The following is a 26,595-nucleotide window of genomic DNA, read 5'->3' on the forward strand; positions in this document are numbered from 1 at the left end:
ATTGTAGAAAGAGAAGAGGAAGGACTTTAGGAAGAAGAAGAAGAAGAAGAGGTAAGACGTCAGGAAGAAGAAGAAGAAGAAGAAGAAGAAGCTGATGAAGGAAACGTGGGCAATTGCAATGAGTTGAGCTCGCTCGGTGGTGTTGGCAAAACTGAGTGACGAGTCACGTGGTGTAAAACACCGAGATTTTCAAACCAAAATGGGTAAAATGAAGCGAGCTCGCCACAAGTTCCACCAAGCGGTTTCGAACGGTGTTTTAAGCGGTTCAGGAGTGGCGAAAAGGTCGTGTGAAGGCCGAGGCTTGTCAGGGAGGTGTTCGGTATGTCCCGTCGGGCCGAACGGGTTTTCATTTCAAGATGAATGTCATTCCGGGGATTTGGTTAAATTATAAATGTTTATTTATAAACGGAGATCCAAATAATTCAACATCCTGAGAGTTCCCCAATGATTATGATGTTTGACGCTGAGACTGATATCCCTTGGAACCAAGTGGGGAAAACATGTGGAATTTTGTCCTCCTGACCCCCAACAACCGCACAACGTGGCTGGGGCTTTCACAATGTGGTGACGAGGTCACAGGAACCTTCCATGTTTGATCTGTTGATGAAGCCGATGTTTGTTAAAGCTGAATTCGTCCTCTTCAAATACAGGACAATGTACTCAAACTTCCCTTTAATCAGATACAAGGAACTTGGATGGAGGAGAATGTCATTTGGTCTATCATGCCTCTACTATATCCATGTACCCCTCTTCCCCCATAAGGTCTATCATGCCTCCACAATATCCATGAACCCCTCTTCCCCCAGAAGGTCCATCATGCCTCCACAATATCCATGTACCCCTCCACACCCGTAAGGTCCATCATGCCTCTATAGTATCCATGTACCCCTCTACCCCCATAAGGTCCATCATGCCTCCAAAATATCCATGTACCCCGCGACCCCCGTTCGGTCCATCATGCCTCCACAATATCCATGTACCCCTCTTCCCCCAGAAGGTCCATCATGCCTCCACAATATCCATGTACCCCTCTTCCCCCAGAAGGTCCATCATGCCTCCACAATATCCATGAACCCCTCCACACCCATAAGGTCCATCATTCCTCCACAATATCCATGAACCCCTCTTCCCCCATAAGGTCCATCATGCCTCCAAAATATCCATGTACCCCGCGACCCCCGTTCGGTCCATCATGCCTCCACAATATCCATGGACCCCTCCACCCCCATCAGGTTCATCATGCTGCGACAATATCCATGTACCCCTCTTCCCCCATAAGGTCCATCATGCCTCCAAAATATCCATGTACCCCTCTCCCTCCATAAGGATAATCATGCCTCCACATTATCCATGTACCCTATTCCTCCATAAGGTTCATCATGCCTCCACAATATCCATGTACACCTCCACACCCATCAGGTCCATCATGACTCCATTATGTCCATGTACCCCTCAACCCCAATCAAGTTCATCATGCCTCCAAAATATCCATTTGTCCCTCTACCCCATAAGGTTCATCATGCCTCCACAATATCCATGTACACCTCCACACCCATCAGGTCCATCATGACTCCATTATGTCCATGTACCCCTCAACCCCAATTAAGTTCATCATGCCTCCAAAATATCCATTTGTCCCTCTACCCCATAAGGTTCATCATGCCTCCACAATATCCATGAACCCCTCTACACCCATCAGGTCCATCATGCCTCCACAATATCCATGTACCCCTCCACCCCAATAAGGTTCATCATGCCTCCACAATATCCATGAACCCCTCCACACCCATCAGGTCCATCATGCCTCCACAATATCCATGTACCCCTCTACCCCAATAAGGTTCATCATGCCTCCACAATATCCATGAACCCCTCTACCCCAATAAGGTTCATCATGCCTCCACAATATCCATGTACCCCTCTACCCCAATAAGGTTCATCATGCCTCCACAATATCCATGTACCCCTCTACCCCAATAAGGTTCATCATGCCTCCACAATATCCATGAACCCCTCTACCCCAATAACGTCCATCATGCCTCCACAATATCCATGTACCCCTCCACCCCAATAAGGTTCATCATGCCTCCACAATATCCATGAACCCCTCCACACCCATCAGGTCCATCATGCCTCCACAATATCCATGTACCCCTCCACCCCAATAAGGTTCATCATGCCTCCACAATATCCATGAACCCCTCCATCTCCATAAGGTTCATCATGCCTCCACAATATCCATGAACCCCTCCATCTCCATAAGGTTCATCATGCCTCCACAATATCCATGAACCCCTCCATCTCCATTAGGATCATCATGCCTCCACAATATGACTATGACTGATGAAATCTTCAAACTGCCTCTTTTGTTATATCAGAATTGTCTTTTCATAATTCGCACAAGAGTGATGCAATGAAGTGTACCACATACACTTCTACAAAATAGGAAGAATACTACAAAATAGGAAGATTTTCAAAATGCAAAAGGGAACGTGAAGGAATTAAATATGGTGTTAATTTCAAATTGGCAGACTTGGTGATATCAAATTGTGAATGATTTGCAATGAGGACAATGCTGCAGGAGTGATGCACTGGTTGATGGTGTGGAATCGTATGCGCGGCTCCTTTTGGTAAAAAGGTCCCTTCTGACTTGATATACACTTGGAACCGAGCTTGAACGATCATGCAGAAATCCATCCATCATACCTCCACATGACAGAAATGACTGGGAATCCTCCGTCATGGAAAGTCCTGACTTGGCCCACCTGAGGTCCTGACCACTTATAAAGCTTTCATCCGCAGCCTGATGGAGAACTGCTCTTTTCTCTGGACTGGTGCTCCTGCCTCCCACCTTTCTCGGCTTCACGCTGTGGAAGCCAAGGCATTCCGAATCATTGGTATCTCCTGCGATGAGGCTGAGTCTTTTGGGTCTCACTCTCTCACCGCAGGCAGGTCGGTGGTCTTTCTGTCTAATATTGTCTCCTCTCTGGCCTCGCCCCCTCCCCCGCTCTGATATATTCCCCCCCCCCCATATTTCCTCAGGGCGCTCAAGGTCCACCAGCAACCCCCTTCTGGTAAAACTATCAAAATCACGAATCACTGCTTGCCTTCACTCTTTCTTCATCTTTTTCCCACCTTTGGAACAAACTCGCTCACTCTATTCAATCACACTTTTCCCTCCAGGTCTTCAAAGCAGCTGTTCACCACCATCTCTTATCTCCCCCCATCCAAAACCATGATATTTTCTACCCCCGCTAATCAACCCCAAACCGACCTCTTTCAAATTCCCTGCCTTCCTTCCTTAAGGTCCCTGTGGTGTTCGGACCTGAAAATCCCTGTGGGGTCCATCTTGTTTACCCTGTGTACCCCGCCCCATCCCTCTCCCTTCCACAGATCTCATGTCTCTGTTCCACACTGTTTTTTTCCTTCCCTCTCCTGCCCCTCTTGTCTCCTGCTCCCCTTGTTGTATGCTCTGTGTGTTAGCTCTCATACGAGCCTCGTGAATGTATACATTTAAAAAAAAAAACTCGTTTAAGTCGACTTGGCGAGTCTGGCTTGAAATGAAAAGTCTTGAGAACACGTTGCAATCCTGCTCAGCACTTTTTCTTTGCTCTTACTTCTGCTCTTAACGGTATCAAACAAAGTTGTATTGTTCTTCTTTATTGGCTTGTAGAAACTGTCTGTGTTGTCGCTTTACAGTCTTTTCCTCAATTCCCTCAAAGCAGCTTTGACCAATCTGTTCGAAGTTCTTTACTCAATCTGTGACTGTTGAGTCAATGACATTTTGTATCAAGCACCAACAAAGCCTTTGACTCCTCAAGAAATGGGTTTCCCATCTCCTTTATGACATTTGTTAGCTTCTGTGCCTCAGAAAATAAATCTTTCTGGTGTTTTGGTGTTGCTTCATCGTGCTTTGTTTTCAGCTTTTGCTTGGCTCCTGACACTGATTCATATTCTTGAGCTGGCCTGCCAGCCACCATCCATTACATTCTCAGCCATTTTCAGGACCAACCACCATCCATTGAAGTCGTGCAGAAGGCTCCTCAGTTATGCCTTTTGCTTCACCGTCACCTTTGCTAAGAGCGTTATTTTGCTCTTTGCTTGATCTATTTTGCTTGCTTGACCGAAGGTGGACAGAGGTAATAAGACTTGCAAGTGTTGTGTATGCTTTAAAGTTTCCCTCATGGAGGGACTGGATGAAAGTCAAAACTGTTAGCTCCATCTTCAGTTCCAGGAACCAAAAATTAAACTGGGGGCTATCATTGCATCTTGTTATAAACCACTGTTGGAACGGAGCAGGTGGATCTTCGACTTTATCTGACTTCAGTTTTTCATTTGAATCTTCATTTATAGCATCGGCATGTGCTGCTTTAATCAGTTGAAAGAGAGCCCTGCAGCTCGAATTCTAGCCAATGCATAGTCTGCTGTTGCTGGACTCCACGCTGAGGAGAAAATTGCAATTCCAAATCATGTATCTCACACTATTGAGACATTCCTGTGGAAGGAAAGACCAGAAAATAATCTTTCAATTTCTGAACGTAAGGCTATCAATAATATAAAAAAGATCAATTATTTCATCTTTGCTCCAGCAGTCAGGCGCAGGGATGTTGTGGTGATGGTTAAAGTAAACTAGCACTAAAAGCTGCTAATGCTTCTCAATGATGAGAATACAAACCATAAACTGACCGATGACCCCACATCCAAACAACAGGTGGTTCTCGATGTCAAATTGATTGTATTAAAATGGGTGGATGGATAAGGTGAGCAAGATTACAATTGACTTTCATAGTTATATTGAGGGAGTGTTGCTTAATTTTGTGGTTTGCCAACTCATAAATGATATACCATTGAGACCAATTGTCCAGACATTAAAGGAGCCGGATTTCTCCGTCTGTCCGTTCCTCTGTCTATAACACTCTTTTTTGCTGGGAGATAATTACGTCTGGGACGTCATCATGTCTGTGATGACATTACGGCGTTACTTTTCATGCTCGGCTCGGCCTTTACGGCAGTGACTTGATTCATGACTCAACATATAGTCGATGAGAATTGCTTTTTGCAACTTTGAAAAAAAAATTACCTAACGTCTGAATCCTGGGAACATTAAGCAAATTCATAACATTGTTTTTTGCTGAATAAATGTGCGTATTAGTAAAAGTAACGCTGGGTTGTTTTCAGTAAACAAAATATTTCTGAAATTAACAAATTGCAAATATTTCCTCTATAACCTATTACTGTACTGTACCAAACGTACACAAGTTGTGTTATTCAACTCCCGTCAATGAAGCGATCAATTTTAAATTCAGGCCTGTAACACAACAAAATGTGAAAAAGTCAACGCGTGTGAATACTTTCCAAAGGCACTGTCAGTGCACTAATTAGAGACGTTGAAATAGAGATGTCGCTCTCATGGAAACGGGATTAAAAAAAAAATCAGAATAAGCAAGAAAGGTCCATCACTATATCCAGATGACGAGGAGTGCAAAATCCGGGTAATTTTGGAGAGCTCAGAATGAGCAAGTTTGGGAAAATGACAAGTTGTGTACTTGTCTAGAAGTCATACTTTTACTTGCTTTATTCTATACTCAGTTCTAAAGGTTTTTTTTCTGTCTTCTTGTGTACACTTCTATTATGAAAGAGTTGTTTCTGCCCAAATGACTTTGTTTGATGCTTTTGCTTTTGTTGGTGTTCAGCAAGGAGAACTCCCAAAGTTTGAAGGAGAGGGCAACATTTTTGCCAATATTCCAATTGACCCCAACAAACTGGTGCAACAACTTGATCAAGATGATTGCAAAAGTGTACGGTCTACTCGAAGTGGTGAGTTTTCTGTTTGCTCTGATCACTTATTTTATCTTTTTGATGATTGACAGCATGACCTTGAATACTTTGTTAAACCAGTGGTGTTTCTTTGTGTCCTCTGTCTTGATGGTCCAATTGACATGGTTTGCACAGTCCTTAAAACTCCTTAAAAGTTCTGGAAACACGATTATTTTCCAGCAATGGAAAGTCGAGGAAAACTTGTTCAGGTCCTTGAAACTTCTGGAAAATTGAGAAAATTGCACTAATATAAATAATCTGCTGCACCCCTCGTTGGATTTGTTCATTCCACCGGTCTCTTGAAGAGAATATTTCCAATATTAACCCCCCTTCCCCTCCCCTGCCCTCCCCCCCCAATAATTTACCAAAGCCATGCTAAAATGGTTTCTCACTCTCTGTCTACAATGGTATGTCACCACACAAAACGTGTTCATTGCAGAATAACAGTTTATGAGAAGAAGGCACAGGGTGACAGTAATGGAGGATCCCAGGACAAAAGAGAGACGGACAGGAAAACAGGAAGATAAATAAATGAATAAAGCAATCTCACGATCCAGTGGAATGGAAATCCACTTTAAAGAAGAAATACAATCTAACGCCATGAGCACACAATCATTCACACACAATGGGGATGCCAGATGAGGTCTTTTAAAGGATATAGGAATGGGATCAAAAATGTTTTTTCTATATCCAAAAAAATTAAAGGATATAGAAGCCTCATATGTCATCACTTCACATTCAGCATCCCCTTCACATGGGTTCAATACGGTGGTTTAGCTTCTGCTTGCGTTCGTCAATGTCATAAAAAAAAAATTTATATATATATATATATATATATATATATATATATATATATATATATATATATATATATATATATATATATATACACATGCCATTATTTTTCTCTCTGTGGCTGTGTCTATCTTACTGGCTGTCTGTCTTTGTTCCTTATGCACGGCCACATCTTTTAAGTTACAAACTCCAGACACTCGGGGAAAAAATACAACTTTGTTGGGGGAGGGGTTACATCAGCTTTGTGGCCATGGCCTCAAGTAGGGTTGTGGGGGGCTTGGAGGAGGGCATCAGTTCTCTTTGTAAATGAGTACCGGGTAGCGCCATCTTGGTGTTGTTGGCAGAGGGTATCACAATTTCATTTTTTTACCTGGGCAATGTTGAGATTAAAGCACTCTTCTCATGGGTAAATTGGTTCCCGTTCCTTTCTCACCCCCCCTCCCCTCCCTGCTGTGTCCACTTTCCACCGGTACTCCAGGGGCCTCCATCTGGCCATCCCCCAGGCAGATGTCTGGCCCATCCCCATCTCTTTGACATGCTGATCAACCTGCTGCAACCACGAGGCACGTGGTCAGCCCGTTGGCCTCCTCCACTCACGAGACTCCCTCCCTGAGAGATTCTGGTGAGCAGGATCAGCGTCAAGAAATCGAGCCATATATCCAGACAGCCGCAGCTGATGCTCACGGACTATCTCGGTAACAAATATCATCTGAGTCTTTCTCAGAAACCGCTTGTTGGAAACAAAGTCTGACCAGCTATAGGCAAGGATTCTCCGAAGATACCTGGTATCGAAGGAGTTAAGTTTCCATCTCAGATACCTGGTCAGAGTCCAAGTCTTACATCCGTAGAGCAAGACTGGAAGCACCAAGAACGTGAAGACTCGGACTTTCGTCCTCCTGCACAGGTCCCAACCTTACCACATCCCATGATCCATTGAATCCATGACTCCCTTGGCCCGACCCAAATGTCTATTGACCTCTGGCTCACAACATGTGGAGACATGAATATCACTGCCAAGGTAAGTGAATCTCTCCATGACCTCAACATCCTCACCACAAACAGGTACACACAAGATAGCAGCATTCAAGATGTCACTGAAAGCTTAGATCTTAGTTTTGACCCAGAAAACCCGTAATCCCAGCGGCTCCGACTCCTCATTCAACACCTCGAGGGCCCCCAAAAGGATATCTAAAGTCTCCGCAAACATGACTGCATCATCTGCGAAATCAAGGTCAGAGATCCTGACATTCCCAAATGATGCAGCACAGCTTTATCTCTCCGACATCCTCCCCAGAATCCAATTCATACAAGTGCTGACAAGTGTGGGGGCCAGTACACACCCCTGACGAACTCCAGTAGCAACTGGAAATAAGTTGCATGGTGTTGTGCACCATTCCAATAATTGTTGTTGTTGTTTTATCTGCCCTTCGAAGAGATCATTTAGAGCTAAAAACAATGTAAAGAGAAAGGCAAAATTAATGAGATCTTCGAAAGGAAAAGTTGATTGTCTGAGGACCTCCAAGAACCTGGCAAAAGACAGTCCCACTAATCAGCAGTTGATACCGACTGGGCAGGAAATGCCGATTGATGCTTATCCTGGCTCAATATGTGCTTGTCTTTGCCATTTCTGCAAAAACAATACAAAAATTATCATGAACTGACATTTCTCTTCAAAATCGTTTGTGTCTTCCAGAAAGAAGAACAAGAGGAGGAAGAAGCCACAATGTTAAACAAAACCATGTCAAATAGTGACAGACTAGCTCTTCAAGCATGGCAATTTATTGCCTGGAATGAAAGTAGTAGACATCTATACTCCTTATAAAGGAGGTTTGTCTGTGTGTTTGTGTGCAAAGTTAACTCCAAAACCGTTTGGCGTCGAGATAATGTCCCGACCATTGGAATGTCACGGCATGAATTTTTCTTCTGGAGGTTCGAGCTTCCTGGGGAGGGGACAGTTTTAAAGCTATTTCAGCGTTTTTTATTAACAATACCACAACCACACAAGACTATATAAACTATCATGAGATACCTCATGTAAAAGGTATTGACAAGGGGGGTGGGGGGACCTGGTGGCAGGGATCACCCCATAACGAGAAATGGAGCCGCTCGAGGGATGTCCCTCAAACCTGTGAATAACGGAATATTTTGTTGGGGTGGTCTTGGGCCTTCTCTTCTAATTGGGGTGGGGTCGGGGGTTGTTCTACTTTGTCCATATTGCTACCATTTATAATCATGCTAGATTTTTTTTGATTTTTTTTTAAACCTTTGAATAATTGGCATACCACTGGACTGCTCCCCATATAATAAATTAATAATTGAGAAATTGCCCTGTAATTTCTTCAATCAAATGTTTGCCCATCATTGATCAATTAAGAGAAATAGTACATTGGCTCCAAGGACAAAAAAATGGCTTTATCTTGCTTTACTTTGACAAACACTTTAAATAAATCCCAGAGGAAGCCTTGAGGAGGTGCCACACATTGTTCAGTCGAGAGCCTTTTGTCTGTGTTTACGTTCGGTGGCCCAATCTTGTGTGTCAGCGTAGTACTCACAAAAGAAGAATCGTTACTGACTTCTTGCCTCCCTTTGGCATCGTCATGAAATAATTTTCACTTTGGGCTCAGGAAGTCTCCTCGCAGACCCGAAGACTTGGAACTACTTGTTTCTTCGCACTGATTTGACAATTATTCTTTTTATTATACCGAGGTGTTAATCGGTCATTATTTGGTGTTTTGTTGTTGCAAATTTTGTTTATTGTCCCGACATTCTGTTGTATTTTGGATAAATCGTTTGCCTGCTTATTTGTACCACAAAAGAGATTTTGTAATCTATTAGAGATTTTGAAAATCAGATAAACAGACGGCGCATGCATGTTTTATCAGTACGTTTGGCCGATAACTTTTTGAACACCATTGGTTGCATTTTCATTACACTTGTAACTGTGGAATTTCTGTTTTTTTCAGTTCAGAACCAGATACCGAAGAAAGATAAAAAGAAGCTCAGACATGAGAGATTTTTACAAAGTAAGTGGTTTTACTGTACCGAGGAGGTTAAGAATATTCCATAAACATTGAGATGTAATAATTACACTGACTTTTCAAAATGGATATTATTTTTGAGAATGTACAAGTTCAGAATCACATTTGAAAGCATTACAATGTCACATGTTTGCTTGAACGAGATCTTCTCTTCTTCAAATGCAGCACAAGGCTGCAGGGCAGCACCATTGGCTGACGGTGTGGCTGTGCTACTGATGCAATGCCCTCTGCTGTTTAGGGCAGGAATCTGTAACTTGTTCAGGGTGCCGGCCACAGCTCATCTACTCTTCCTAAAGGACACCATGGGATCTTTAACGTCCACCAATGAATGCTGGCAGACGGGTTGCCCGCATTATAATGTCCATCCAAGGGATGGCCACACAAATCGATTAATCTCCCTGCCTGTGAAACACCGGGATGACAGTTTATCGCTGGCTCGGGATTCGAACCCAGGCTCGTCAGCTTAGAGGCGAGTGTGTGTACTTCCAAACCGTCCTGTTGGCCCGATGAAAAAGTATGCAAGTACTCTCTATGTAGGGATTGCATGGGGAAAAAATGTCTCCCCTATCTGCTACGTACAAAGTAAAGTTGTATTATCTTCTCTAAAACGTCGCTTCAGCTACATACGAGAACCTACTTGGTTTGTTCAGCTGATTGTCGAGGCAGGCATCACTTTTCAGTTCTCCAGACCATGGGAAAGCCAAAAAAAAAAAAATAATGATATCTGGCAAATAGCCCTCAAGGTAAAAGCGAACCACGTGATCAAGAACCTTTTCAAGTCCCGGCTTCTCTGGCAGCAGATTCGCTACATACGTTGGCATCTGGCATCGTCCAGAACAGCCTGAATAAGGGATATCCAATCTAACTGAATTTAATAAATATTTTAACTGACATTTAATGTTCCTTTCATCTTTGTTTTGACATACAACATCAAGTGGAGTTGTCATTGTTCATTTAATTAGAGATAACTGTTTATTTCACTCATTTACACACATCACTGGCTCGCAACAACAACACCGAGCTGTGCATTCTGCAATTGTCTGATATTGAGCTGATATTCTGCAATTGCACACATGTCTGATATTGAGCCATTCCTACCTTCCACTGGTGTGTCCAGTGTTGAAGCCCACATAAGAGCTTCTCATCTGCACAGAGCAGGTACTTGGTGTACAGAAAACGAAATTCTTACTCGAGCACATTTGCTGAACACCCCAGTGTATGTGTACAACAGCAAGATTATGGCTTGGGTGAGGTACTCCCATATGCATGTTGATAAAAACCTGATAATTCCACGTGCAGACGGCTATATACATCAGGCTTCAGCATGATCACTTTGATGTTGTTCTCTCTACTGTTATTCCAAAGTACGTAATTGTTTTGAACATTTCTAAGTGCAGGTCATTGTGTGCCCTGAGGCTGCATGAAGACATGATTCTTTGAGAAACAAACAATAAGACACAGCTGCAAGATACAGTCAAGGTTGCATACGACGTGCAGTCTTTGACATTGCTGACTAAGATCTCTTGGCACATTTGCTCCAAGATTGGGTATCCTCTGAGTACCATACCATTCTGTTGTTCAACATTACAATGAGATTGCAGAAACAAGTGAATAAAATAGCAATGTTGGGATGATAAACACGTGTTAAAAAAAGTTTTAAATAAGATAGGGATGATGTTGATTTAGAGAATAGCTACCAGTATTGCTGTCCCTCTCTCGTTTAAAACCTTTTTTAGACAGAAGTTTGTCATCCCCACATTGCTTTTCATATTTAGCATAAATATTTTTATTCACTTGTTGAACAAGATGTGACTACTGAAATGAGATCTGCTTTCAATTTGTGTCCATCAAACATTGGCATTAATTCAGGATCATCAACATTTTAATGATGTGATCGATTTTTTTTCCTTTTTTTTAGAAACCTTGAAACAGTGGTACCATTCATCACCTTTCAACTCATTTGTCGTGGAAAGTTCCTGGAAACTGTGCATTGCTCTACCCCAAGCATTCTTGATGTGTTCTCTATGGGATGGGTTTAGATTCATTGCAGGCTGTGGCAAGATTTCGGTGTCATTTGTTTGAGAAAAGTTTCATGATCACAAGTCGCTGTGTGCACACACTTTCATCTTGGAGAAGTAACTTATCTCAGACTGTATGAAAATGGTATAACAACAGCCTTTGATTATATAACAGAGAAATGCTATTATATAATATATATATATATATATATATATATATATATATATATATATATATATATATATAACAAAATGGTAGTGTCTGATCCATGAGAACATATCGGGCCCAATGCATTTTTGAAATGTAATGCTCCATATATCGTTTTTGGCCCCATATCTCAATGGTGAAGAATCACTGAATAAATTAAATAATTCTCGTATCCAGATCCGGATTCAGATCCTCACGAAAATCGAATCCACTCGTCGTGGTCACACGCACAACATGTCCACCAAGTTTCATCCGAATCCGTCCACAACTTTTTGAGATATTGTGCTATTTATTGGTTTAGCCCCATCTCTCAATGGTGAAGAATCACTTTTAAAATTCTAGTAGTCTCATCTGGATGTTCACCAAAATCGAATCAGTTCATCCTTGTCACACCCCTAACCTGCCCACCAAATTTTTATTTGGATCCATTCACAACTTTTTAAGATATCATGCACACAGACAGAAAAAAAACAAACAGAGAGAGAGAGAGAGAGGTGAAAACATAACCTCCTTCACCTTCGATGGCAGAGGTAACTAGAGTTCAAAGAACACCGTAACCTGCTCAATCTTGAGAAAAAGGACATGGGAAGGATCTTTTCATCTCTTACTTTGTGTTTCCGAGCACAATGTATATTTTCTACAAGCCGCGATTTGGGCTGAATCTCGATATTCCCCAGCGCAGAGAGCGTTGATTGGTCGGCAAATTTGATTGGTCGAGGTGGCGTAAAATTGCGTTGTAGTTTGGCCACGTCCTGCTGAACTGAAGATGTTTTGAAAGTGCCAAAAAGGCAATTTGTGTTCTACAGTGTCCAAGTATACAATTTAATTGAAACATAAAATATTTTAAAGGTTGTACAAAAACAAACAAACTTTTTCGGATCTTTACTGCAGTATATGCACCATCTTTTACACGTTAAATGAGTTATTTGTGTGTGTGTGTGTTGTTTCTGTTCTTTTATGTTGTTTGTAAACAGTACGTTTCCTGTTTGGAATGATTTTCAATTGTGTTTATTTGCCAAATAGGCAGATGGAGTGTGTATATATATATATATATATATATATATATATATATATATATATATATATATATATATATATATATATATATATATATATATATATATATTGTGACGTCCACGGGACTTAAACAGTCCCGCCAACGTAGAATGAGCCGAAACGATGGAGGCGGTTTATTTATTTATAACCCAAAGATGGCGGTTCTAATCGCTCTACCGCAAACGGGACGAGGAAGGTGGCACGAGTCGCTTTTCACTGAGTTGATAACGTTTATTCCTCTAACCAGAAATAACAAGACTCGGCAAGAAGAGGGATCTGGGGCGATTCGACGGGATGGTGTGGGATCGGGCGTGGGGAAAACACAGACAGTTCCAATGAATATACAAATCTCAAACCCTCTAAGGTGCCAGGTACACACACACACACACACACACACACACACACACACACACACACACACACACACACACACACACACACACAACATAGCTATTCCTGGTGGTAAGGCTGGACCGTGGTGTGGACGCAACAGTCCCTGGATTGGCGTCGGACGAGCTGGCGTTGCGCTCGTCAGGGGCAGGAGACACCGTGGTGCTGTCGACCTCCTGGTCCTGGCCCAAGTCCGCTCACAGCCGCCAGGGAACCAGTTCTGGCGCCAAGTTGCGAGCAGGAGAGGGAGGCAGGTCCGCCCGCCGTTCGACCCCGTACTCCGAGCCAGCAGAACCCCAGAGCCAACCAAGGTGAGGCACGAGGCTCAGCAAGGCCACAAGACACGATGAAACCAGGGCCGAAACAGCGCAACAACAAGCACGCTCCCAGCACAACAACCTCCACCCCAAAAAACGGTCTTTCTGTCCCGATCTTCTTCCTCTTCCTTTTCGACCCCGAACAGAACCTTTTTATGCTCCCGTCCTCGTCACTTCCAATCGAGCCGTTTTATTGGCCCACCGCCGTCGCCTTCCGCCAATCGTGATCACGGGGCGGAGCCATCCTCAGCACTGTCCTGTGACGTCACGGCAAGCCTCCAGAGAATACTAAAAGGGGTTTACGCAGACACACTTACCCTATCCCGTATCCCTATCTAATTACGTGACAATTATCATTTCCCCCTTGAAGAAATGGACATTTACTGGACAACTTATCACCACTGAATTGCTACTTATTACATCGAGATCCTGGTACACTCGAACAGCATGGCATACCTAATTAAACATCCTAATTACCCTTTGAATGCATACCCCCCCTCAAACGTAACAATATATATATATATATATATATATATATATATATATATATATATATATATATATATATATATATATCTCTTACTTGTCTCTGCTTATGTGTGATTGAGACGAGATTCTATACATTTTTGCCAAATCCATAGCCCAAAGTACTCCTAAACTTCAGATTTGTGTTCTGAATCATGTTCCGATTTGTGTTCTGCAGTGTTAAAAATATAGAATTCAATTGAATTTAATTTGTTCCTTGATTATAGACTGATGTCGAGACAGACTGACTGACAGAAAAAGTGAACAAATTCCTTCACCCCCACTTTGTGCTTGTAACGTGTGGGATTACGACATGGAATGCTTTGAAACATGAACTTGTTTGACATCCTTTATTTGCATTTCAGAAACTTTTTTCATCATTGTTATTGTAATCAATTGTTTCATTTTCACTTATCTTATTTGCATTGCCAAGGAAAAACCTGAACTTACACCACCCTTTAAAAATCATTTTAATTTAATTTTTTTCACAAAACAAAAGTTGTGTTGTCATATTCCAGCAAACTCTTTGAGACTATTTCGACATTCCTGTCATCTTCCTTCACATAGACACTTCACTCCATGGAATTAAGTGATTATCTTGTATGATGATAGATTTCCCCTTGCTGCAGAGTTGGAGGCCGGGAAACGTTTATTTGAGGAGCAGGTCGCTGCACGCCGCCGCAAAGGCACTGCCATCGTTGGTGACTTACAGCCATTGGTGCAAGCATTGCCTGAACTGCACAGTTTCTGTGGAATTGCAGAAGAGCTAAAAAGAATGTAAGTTGGAGTTTTCACATCATGACATAAAGGTAAAATAACGGCCGCAATTTATTTCACGGTAAAAGTAATGATAACTCTTTTTCTAATTTTGGTTTAACGATGAAAAGCAGGCTTTGGTCTCAGATTAATAGATTCATCTCATGAATTGTAAAAAACAGATGACAAATTTCAGAATAATTTGCATCCCTTCCATAAAGGGAAAAGGGGTTTATGTACTTCATAAGTGTTCTGTTTTATTATCAACTGAAGTTTGATTTCACATTTCATGATTTCACCAACTTGCTTGGTTTATTGTTATCTCAACTTTAAAAATGGCAATTGAGTGCGTTCATTACTCTGATATATATATATATATATATATATATATATATATATATATATATATATATATATATATATATATATATATATATATATATATATATATATATATATATAGATGTTATAATTCATACAATATTTCAGCCACACAAAGGGCCTTCATGAGAGATTAACACAGGCCATGTATGATCAGATCTTGAAGTACATATCCAATGTGAGACATCTCTTCTCAGGTGTGAAAGACACAGAGTCAAGAAGACAGTGCATGCAAGGGGGTAAAGCGGAGACAGAGTGGAATGGGTTGAGTACATGATATTTGGAGGTAAACAGACATTATGTTGAGTTCAGACATTCTGCCTTGTCTCCAGCAGAGTCTGACATGAAGCTGTTTGAGCTGAGTGAAGGAATGGGGGGAGAGGGGAGGGGTATACAGTATACACGAGAGATGGACTTGACAAGGCAACACCAGATGTACTGACCTCGAGAAAGGAGAATGTTGAGTGTTCATCCCTGAGATGAGGAAGAAGTTTTTTTTGACTTGCCAAGGGATGCGCACACACAGACTTGTTGCAAGCTGTGCAGTGACCCAAAATTGGGTCCAGTTGGGTTAGCCTTCCATGCTGAGGAAGGAAACTGATTGACTACAACAGCCTCTGAGCATGATTTGGTGTACTATAGCCGAGGAGATTGAAAGGATAGCTGCAGACCAGAGAGAGACACAGAGACAGAGACGGAGACAGATTTTATTTTTGTTCCTCTTTATTTAAGCACACCATGAAAAAAACATTTCATCAGATTACAGAAACTGTCTGGAGTCTCGATCATAGTAACACCCATAATTAAAAACCCATGGGTTTTTGCTGCTGTGGGATTCCATGATTACAACGTGTCACTGTGAGAGGGGGTTCGTTCTGATTTCAACCAGCCGCTGTGGAAGTGGTTCTTTCTGATTCCAGTGGGCTGCTGTTGGAATGATTAGTTCTGATTCCAATGGGCGTTGTGGGAGTGGTTCATTCTGATTCCAACGGGCTGCTGTGGGAGTGGTTCGTTCTCATTCCAGGCAGGCAGTGGTTCACAAGCAAGGTTCAGCGAGATAGTTTGAATGTGGGATAAATGGAGGGCAGAGGGTCAAGGTGGTGAGATGAAGCAGAGGAGAAGGATGGAAGTGTTGTGTGTGCAGGAGACCAGATGGAAAGGACACAGGGGCGAGGAGGTTGGTAGAAGGATACAAGCTGCTGCATGCGGGTGGAGATGTAAGGAGTAATGGCATGGGAATAAGTGTATTGGAAGAGATCAGCAAGCAGGTGGTCAGAGTGCAAAGATGGGAGGGATGGATAGTGATGGCATGGGTGGTGATCCAAAAGCAAATGGTGTGTGTTGTGTCGGTATACGAGCCATAAACGGGAAGGACTGGGGTGAGAAGCAGGAATTCAGGGACTTGATGGAGAGGATGATGCGAATGGTTGAGCTGGACATGATGCTTTTTCTGGACAACTGAATCATGATGTGTGGGATTATAATGGGCTTGTGGGAGTAGCGGAGCTGTGTGAAGAGGAATGTGGTGGTGGTAAATTTGGTTGGGAAACGAGGACTCGGGAGGGTTGAGAGCTGGTGGAGCAGGTGGTGAGGAATGGGATGGCCATAGCTGGTTCATTCTTTCAAAAGCGGGAAAGCCACAAGATGGACCTATAGCAGTGGACCACATACAACAGAATTGGATTTGGTGGTGGTAAAGGCCCGGTCACACCTTGACGTTTTAGCTAACGTATGCCGATTTTTGAATTTTTTTTCTAAAACGCTGGCACACGTTGAATACGTTATGGGTAAGTTTTGATAACATTGAGAGCATGCTGGCATACGTCGTAGTACGTTGCCATACGTCGTTGTACGTTGGCTTTAAACGTTGTACTTTTCGGTTGTCCTCAAATTTTTTTCATGCTTGAAATTTCACGACGTATGCCGGCGTATGACTCACACGTTCCGCTACGCTGGCCACAAGTTGTAGGCACGGTCTGCGATCGTTGACAGACGTCAACACATGCTACTTGTAAGTTAATCATAAGTTGAGACACGCCGAGGTAGTGTTTAGAGTACCCGAAACTTATTTCCTACCTATGATTAACGTGTTGTTGGCACGTTACGCGATCGTTGCCACAAATCGACAGACGTTACTTTTAAGTTACTCATAGGCTGAAAGACGTTGGTATAATGGATCGTCCTTGCGTCAGCGTCCACGGCCACGGCCAGGACACTTATTTGCAGCATTCTTCAAACTTTTCTTCGGCATGACGAGGATGTTCACACTTCGATGTCCAGCTTGGCTATGATTCCAATTGTCCATCGGCAGCGTCTATTTAAAATAGTCGAGTTTGAGCGTCTTAACACGTTCAGAAGAAACGTTTCAAATTTCCAAACCCCAGCGTCAAAAAAAAAACAAAAAAAAAAAAACAAAGGCGAGTGACAGCAATTTAAATCGTTCATTGCAAACAATGAAACTAGCTGAGTGGTACCGTTTAAAAGTCGTTGAGTGTAAAAAAAATCCAATTGTTGAGCGCAAGCGTCTACTTTCAATAGTGGAGATGCAGCCATTTAAATCGTTGAGTGGCAGCCTATGAACCTTCCCGTGGACACGCGCGGACGCAAGGTCGATCCATCATAACCCACACCCTCCCCCTCACACCCACCTACTACTGCCAACATGAACAAACTACTACTAATACTAATACTAATAGTAATACTGATACTGATACTGTTACTGCTGACATGGACATCGACTCAAAAAGGACTCGAAAACACTGTTGGGTTCCCCTTTAATGAACACCATTTTAATATACCAATTCCCAAAACCGCTGGGAACACATCTTTATATGGCAGTTGTAACCTAGAAACACGTTCATTTATTTTTTTTGTCGACCGGAAGACGTCATTGGAATACGTCTACATACGTCGATGTGTGTTGGGACTACGTAAAGAATTGGTTCAAAGCACGTCAAACATAAGTTAGAAATAAGTTTCGCGTAAAAAAGACATTACCGCGACGTGTTTCGACTTATGAGTAGCTTATAAGTAGCCTTTGTGGAAGTGTGTAAGCGTCCACATATCGTGTGTACAACTTATCCTCATCGCATGCGGAACGTGTGTCATACGCCGAGTACGTCGTAAAATTTTGAACATGTTCAAAATTTCTTGACGTACTCTACTTACTACGACTTATGATAGCGTATTTAGCGTTCTACTCGCGCATACCAAACTTACCCATACCGTATTCGACGTGCCCCAACGTTTTAGACACACTTTTTGTTACGTCGGCATACGCTGGCAAGATCGCCAAGGTGTGACCGCGATTTTGACCCTTCCATTTCTACGGCAGTTATGATTTGAATCGTTGTGTGTCAGCCTTTTAATAGGCTACGTCACGACATCGTCCGCGATGCGTGCAACGCGCTATGCCTAAGTTAGACTATCATTGGGCATCGGTTGTGTAGGCCGACAACAGGTTCAGCATTCGTTGGTATAAGTTATCTATAACACAACGAAACGTTCTGTGTAGTTCCCAATGCGTTATACACAAGACCAAGTCGCTATGAATACGTCCGAATCTTTAAAAAAAAAAACTTCAAAAGTTCAACGTAAGCCAGCGTTTTACATAAATTTTAACACGTTGCCATCGCTGGCTAAAACGTCAAGGTGTGACCGGGCCTTAAGGAGCAACAGTTTTGGAGGGTTAAGGATTGCAAGGCAATGGCAGGAGAGCATGTTACCACCTGGCACAAGCCTGTGTTTTTTGTGGTATGGATGAAGGAAAGGAGGGAGGTTAAGAGCAGGGGTCGGAAGATTATTAGGTGTGGGAAGTGTCGGGGTAATGTCATCGTAGAGTACAAGCAGAGGATGAGGGCCAGATATGAGCACCTTAGCGAAGAAGTAGAAGGTTTGGAGGAGTGGAAGAAGTTTGGAGAGGCATTTAGTGGAATTTTTATCTTGCCAAAACGAAGTTTTTGCAAGATATGTTCGTCAGCTTGTATGTTTTTTTTGTTTGTTTGTCTGTAATCATGTATAAAAAATTCTGCAGAGCACAGTTATCATCGGAAATTTTTGTAACTTCGCATATCAGAGGCCTATAGAGGTCCCTTTCAGTGCACAAAATTTTGAAGGTCAAGGTCAAAGGTCAAGGTCACTTTGTCGCAAATCAGGGGAGTCGACGAAACCCTTATTGTTTGAGTAATTTTGATCGGATTGTCTTCAAACTTCATGGGAATATAGTTCATGGTCTGGCGCTCAGCTGATTAATTATTGGTGGCAATTGGCCTTGACCTTCATTTGTTTTTATTTATTTATTTCTTTTTTTGTCTGTAATCACGTATAAATCACTCTGCAGAGCACAGTTATCATTGGAAATTTTTGTAACTTCGCATATCAGAGGCCTATAGAGGTCCCTTTCAGCGCATAAAATTTTGAAGGTCAAAGGTCAAGGTCACTTTGTCGCAAATCAGGGGAGTCGACGAAACCCTTATTTTATGAGTAATTTGATCGGATCGTCTTCAAACTTCATGGGAATATAGTTCATGGCCTGGCGCTCAGCTGATTATTTTTTGGTGGCGATTGGCCTTGACCTTCATGGTTAGCACCTGAGGTCAAACATATTTGACCCCAAGGTTAAATTTTCAAGTTTTAGGAACCATATCGTGTAGAACCTCAATTAGAACACCTCGATGAGTGCTTTCTAGATATGTCAAGCTTGAGACATTATGACGTCATTTGGTGACGTTATGAGGCAAAAGCATATTTTTCATGGTTACTCTGTAGAACGATTCTCGTCGGAATCTCTCGTAGGCAGATATTCCTCAAGGAGTCGCTCCTGGTGGATAGCAGCTCTGTTCACCTCAGTGTGACCTTAAAGAAGTCACACGTGGTCACCTTTTGGCAAATGGTTTATTTATATTTTTGTATGCACCGTCGAGGCTCGTATGAGAGCTAACACACAGAACGTACAAGGGGGAACAGGAGGCAAGAGGGCTGGGAAAGGGAAGGAAAAAACAGTGTGGAACAGAGACATGAGACTTGTGGAAGGGAGAGGGATGGGGCAGGGTACACAGGGTAAACAAGGTGGACACCACAGGGACTTTCAGGTCCTTACACAACAGGGACCTTCAGGAAGGAAAGCAGGGAATTTGAAGGAGGTCGGTTTGGGGTGGATTAACGTGGTCAGAAAAGATTGTGGTTTTGGATTGGAGAAGATAAGACATGGTGGTGAACAGCTGTTTTTAAGACCTGGAGGGAAGAGTGGGATTGAGGAGAGTGTGGGAGTTTGTTCCAAAAGATGGGGAAAAAGAAATGAAAGAGCGAAGGTGAGCAGTGATTCTTGATGTTGGTAGTTTTACCAGCAGGGGGTTGTTGGCAGACTTTGAGCACCCTGCGGAAATATGGAGGGGGGGACATATCTCAGACAGAGCAGGGGGGCAGGGCCCGAGAGGAGACGGTCGAAGACAGAAAGACGACTGACCTGCCTGCAGTGAGAGAATGAAACCCAAAGACTCAGCCTCATTGCGGGAGACACCAATGATCCTAAATGCCTTGGTTTCCACAGCGTGTGTGCATTTTTCTGGTTCTCACAGATACCAATGATCCACAGGGGAATTGCAAAAGTTTTGTGTGGAAGGATGTCAGGAAAGGGTGCATCGTTGAGGAATAGAAACCAGGTATGGTGGATGGAAGAAGTAGCTAAGGCAGTTGGTGAAAAGGAGGTTATGGTTAGGGTTAGGGGGAGGCAGCCAGATGCGAGGTTGCTGCACCTGTATGGGCAAAATAAAAAGCAGCAAGGAGAACTGTGGCGAAGGCGAGGAATGATATGGGAGAGGTGTACAAGTTGGAAGAGGATGTTGGGAGGATTATCTATAAATTGGCTCATGACAGGGATAAGGATAGTAAGCACATGAAAGGTGGGGGGTGGTGGGGGTGGTGAAAGGGGAGTGATTAAGGATGGGGGCCGGAGGATAGTGACAGAGATGGGGCAGCATTGAAGGTTTTGGAAGGATATTTCAAGGAACTGTTGAACCGGGAAGGAAGCAACAGAGAGCTAGAGCTGGTGTTATGTGGAGGGGAAAGTGGAGCTGATGGAAATCACGGAGGAGGAGGTGCAGACAACATTGAAGAGGATGATGAAGGGAAGAGTGCCAGACATTGATTAGATGTGTACAGAAATGATAATTGCAGTGGGAGAAATAAGAGAAGAGGGTTCAATTCTGGAGGATTGGAGGACAGGGTTAATTGTGCCAATATGGAAGGGGAAGGGAGATGTTCAAGATCTGGGGAAGTGCATGAGCAACTTAGCTCATGAGTAACTTCCGGCTCCTCAGTCATGTAATGAAGGTGCTCGAGAGGATTCTGGACGGGAGGATAAGGAAGCTTGTGGAGATGGAGATGGAGATTGAAGAAGAGCAGCGAGGGTTTAGAAAGGGTCGGGGGAAGACAGATGAGATGCTTGTGCTGAGACAGCTGGTGGAGAAGAGGTTCGAGGTGTAAGGTGAGATGGCTTTGGGATTTGTGGACCCGCAGAAGGCCTACGACAGTCCCGAGAGAGATGGTGATGGCGAAACTGTGGTGGATGATGGGAGTGCTGGAAGCATAAGTTAGGTTGGTGGAAGGGATGTGCAAGGGAACGAAAGGAAGAGTTTTGGTTGTTCCTGAGATGTCTGAGTTCAGTGTGAACATCAGTTTGAGGCAGGGAAGCGCTCTCAGCCCATTCATGTTTATCATGCTGACAAAGCTAGTGAGCAAGATGGTAAACATGAGGGGTATTCTTGGGAGGATGTTCTGTGCAGATGATCTGGCTGTTGTGCTGGAGAGTAGGTGGGAGATGCAGGAAGTCCTGGGGGTGTGGAAGGAGGCATTTGAGAAACATGGGCTGAAAATGAGTATGGAGAAGTCTGAGGTGAGGTGATTGGGTCGGGCAGCAGAGAAAGGAAATAAATATCAGGTTAGAGTGGAAGGAGGCCAGACAGGGAAATAGGTTTGAGTATCTGGGGGGAACAGTAACCGGGGATGGTAAGTCTGAGGCAGAAGTGCGGAGGAGGATTCAGCTGGGTGTGAATGCATGGAGGAGGGTGGAGGGATTAATGTCAAACGGAAAGATATCAAGGAAATTGAAAGGGAAGGTTCTGATGTCATGTGTAATGCCAGCCTACCTTCACAGTCTGGAAACAGTGGCGCTGACAAAAAGACAACAGAGGCTGCAGGTTTGTGAGAACAACTGGGTCAGGATTGTGAGAGTGAAGAGTGTGGATAGGAGGATGGATGAATTGAGGGAGGAGGTTGGTGTGCAGGTGACGGGGAGATTGTTGAAATGCCGGCTGAGATGGGCTGGACACTTGGTGTGGATAGTGGAAGAGAAAATGGTAAAGAGAGCGGATGGGTTGAGGGAGCAAGATCGGAGAAAAATAGGAAGACTGCGGTTGAGATGGAAGGAGTGTGTGAGGAGGTTGGAGAGTGGAGAGAGTTGGCTAAGGACAGAGAGAGATGGAGGAATATCATGGTCAAGGCAGGGCAGAAGCTTGGTGCCATTGGACCTCACCCCTTATAAAAGGAAGAGAAGAAGAAGAAAAAGAAGGTATAAAACTTTAAAAGAGAGTAAAAATCCAAATTAATCTTGGAAACAAAGAAAGCAGCACATTCGAAATAAATAAACAAATCATTAAAAGTATTCAAAATAAATAAATAAATGTACGAAGATAATTTCTCGATTAAGATTTATAAATTGACTGAGAACTCAGATTGGAGTAAAAGAGAGAATTTTATCAGGCCTCTTTCACTTCTTCAAAAAGACTGCAGGTGTATCAAAATGGGATATGTGCGATATTGGGATTCTCTCAAACAGCACGTTTCTGAACAAAAGGGGAACGTTTCTGAAATATTCAAACACGTTTGATGTGATGAGATATTACAGGGTGAAATTAAATGCACCAATCACCGCAATGCAATTCCACAGAGTATTTCATAACAGTTGCCCTGTACATGACAGACCATTGATCTGCCATTGAATGGCAAGCTTGTAACATTCCACTTAAGTGAGTCGGCAGGTCTCTCGGTGTTTAAGGAATCAGAAGCCTTCACAAGATACAAATAATTTTATAAATAAGGGGCACTGGAACAAGGGACAAGCAGTGTGTACCTGCAGTCTTTTTGAAGAAGTTCAAGATGCCCGATAAAATTCTCTCTTTTACTCCGATCTGACTTCAGCAGGTACATTCTACAATACCAGCAGCTGATTTATATTTATAATGGAAGGGGTTTCCAAAATGTTTGTCTTTAGTACATGCAGCATCAAGAAAATGTTGCATTGAAGAACGGTCACTGCAGTCCCCTTCAAAAAATTGAGTCAAAAAAATTGACACTTTTAAAAACATTGATAAACAATAGGCAGTGGCATCACGGCGAATGGTGATTGGCCTGCCAGGCTTCGCTCATACTTCTCTAAAATAGCGGGACCAATGACGTATCTACTCTCCCCACGTCAATAACAAACATTTTCGGATCATTGACAAGTTTCCTCACCTGCCGAAGCAGGCACGAAGCAAAAGGCCTCCGTCGCACAACCTACTACAAAAGATATCAAAGCACGGCAGAACATCATTGGGAATTTATTTTCATTCCAGGCTCATCGACTGACATTTCTTTTGCAATTTTAATTTCGATAGATATAGTGAACTCTCGGATCATGTGTATAAATCGATTAATGAGACGTTTTCCTACATTTTGATGTGCATATTGTTCGTCCTCTAAATGTCCTATAAAGAGAAGCAGAGTAACACAGCACGATGTCACCCAAGCGGTCATCCTCGTGGTTTGTTGCAGGCCTGTGTGACACCACCACACATTTTACAGACCTGAACTCAAATGGTCTGTTACTCCCAGATGGCGGCCACTCTGGCTGATTTTACACTTTCGAACACTCTTTTATGAAACCCTGGCTTTGATTATGCTTTGGCATGTTCCGCTCTGCTATTTCGTAAATATGGATTTTCCAGTTGTAACTGTTCTTTGATATCTTTTTTTTTCAAACGTTTCCTCATTGTCATATGAACTTCCCTCACAGACATTGCTCTGTCTCTGTCTCTGTCTCTCCATGTTTGGCAGTGATAGCAAAATGGATCTGCCAAAGCAAGCCCGAATGAGTCGTACTGCACGAAGAAAACTGCTGTGAGTTATAATGCACACACCCCATGCATTTGGCATCTGGGGGTTTCACGTGGACTTAAAAATAAATTGCTTTCATTGGATTGCTTGGCAGTGTTGTGAAAGACAAGTCATGATATAATTTACAATTATTGACGAAGTTTAAATAATCCAAGGCAAATGACATTTAAGTCGTCACAATATCATTTTATCGGGTGGGGACGTGTACCGGGTCAAGTTTTCCTGTTTTGACATGAATATTGATGACATGGTTTGAATAAAATTGCGCTTCCAACATTGGTAAGATGAGTGTGTGTTTAGTTACCAAGCAGCTCGCTACTGGCTTGCGAAGCCAGCCGTTCCTCATCATCAGTTTTGAATGATGGGAATGCTTGCTTGATTGCTTAAGCCACTTGGTGAGTGCTCTCCAAGGAACTTGGTAACTGAACACACCCAATGCATGCAACTTGGACATGTGCTGATCTGTGTTGTCTGGAGAGTGGACACTCCCTTAAACCTTTGTGGTGAATAGTGTGTGATCCGGCGGCCGTGAGCTCTGGCACGCACGGCATATGAACAGTGTACATGAACAAGGTGCATATTGTCCTTGACCATACCATGCCGCCGACTGAAAATAATTTACCATTGATTTTAAACCCCATTTTAATTTTATGTTTATTCAATAATTCTTTTCTGAACATTGTGAACAAGTCATTAAAATTCAAGTCGCACATAAGTTGCAAGTAAGTCGCAAGTCCCCAGACACCAAGTTCCAAGTCTGAGTCTCAAGTCAATTTCGTCAAGTTCGAGTCAAGTCGCAAGTCATAATTTTTTGCGACTCGAGGCCTCAAGTCTAAACGGAGGAGGGGGCGGGGTGGGGGGTGTTGAGGGGATGATGGGTGCAGGATCCAAAATGGGCAGCATGGATATCAGGGAGGCATGCGTCAGCCCCACAGCCTTGGCACCAAAGAGGGACCCCACAGCTACTTGGACTTCCAAAGAGAGCAGGACCACCCATGTACAGCCTATTTTATCCCATCCAGCTCAGCCATGTCCCACGCCTCTTGATTGTTATTTCCTCATCGTCTGGCACCGACCAATGAAATGGCACGTTGTCGCTTCCTTGGTGATGTCACGTGCACGCAGTTGCACCACCATGCCGCCAAAACCAATGATGCAACATCTTGCAGCATGCCCTCGGGAGTTCTTGTGATGGTCGGTGCCATGCTGGATACCTTGTACTCAGAGTGCGGGCTGCGAAGGGGCTTTATCGGCCCAAACACGAACTACCGACATCCAAGTTCACCCTTTCCTTACCTTGCCTGGTACCTCGCCTGGTTCACAGAGAGGACGGATACAAATTACACTTTCCTGTCTAATCCCCATGTCAAGAAATACCACTTCTCATGGCATACATAAGAACAGAACAGCTTCACTCCAATGGGCCCCTGGTTACAGAAAATGTTCTAACCAACACAAGCACACAGGCCATGCGAACTTAACATGCTCCTTAATTTCTACCCCCTCCAACCTAACAATGTATTTAAAATGTAATTACCACATCTGGTAAATAATAAATTATGAATTGATGTTGCAGCTATTTTTTATTGATCATAATTATTATTATTCCTTTGAAAGAAAGGTTTATACAACTTGTATGTACATGTGGCAGAAGCCTGATGATCGTCTTTAACATTACATAAGGTTATGCTGAGATTTTAACTTTAAAACAAGCATATTCAACTCTAACCTGTTGCACTGATGTATAGTGGGAGCATTGTTTGTGCATTTATGTCAGCACTACATTCTTATGGATTTCACAGAGAAGAAGAGATGGATCGACACAGCAAGGTGTTGTGTGACTCAACATTCCAGAAAGATCCTTTGAGAACAATTTGTGATCACCTTAAAAACAAGCTTTTGCAGGAAGAAGGAATATTTTGATAATTTCCTTTTCAAGAGGGTTAAAAATCAAGCTTCTCTGCAAATATTGTGTGATGTTTTTTTGATATTGATGTCAGAATGTAATATGTCAACACCGATCAAGCTTGCATTTATGTTGGTGGTGCAAAGGATCAACATCTTGAACTTATACGTGACACTGATGGTGAATTGGAATGGATTTTGATGGCAAATTAAAAATGACGTCTGAGTGCAACATG

At 42.9% G+C, this 26,595-nt stretch overlaps 1 protein-coding gene across 1 annotated transcript; it reads left to right on the top strand.

Moving 5' to 3' along the window:
• The first annotated feature begins 3 nt into the window (after positions 1–3).
• SLX9 (SLX9 ribosome biogenesis factor) lies at positions 4–26,595 on the top strand. Its single transcript, XM_085872257.1, has 6 exons — positions 4–319; positions 5,694–5,817; positions 9,576–9,635; positions 14,794–14,941; positions 24,395–24,457; positions 26,257–26,595. The coding sequence occupies exons 1-6, from the start codon at positions 200–202 to the stop codon at positions 26,375–26,377; spliced, it is 636 nt and encodes a 211-aa protein (XP_085728383.1). The 5' UTR covers positions 4–199; the 3' UTR covers positions 26,378–26,595.

Source organism: Eptatretus burgeri, chromosome 3, assembly GCF_056783735.1.
Source record: "Eptatretus burgeri isolate ZD-2024b chromosome 3, Ebu_testis_v1, whole genome shotgun sequence".
NCBI classification, from domain to species: domain Eukaryota; kingdom Metazoa; phylum Chordata; class Myxini; order Myxiniformes; family Myxinidae; genus Eptatretus; species Eptatretus burgeri.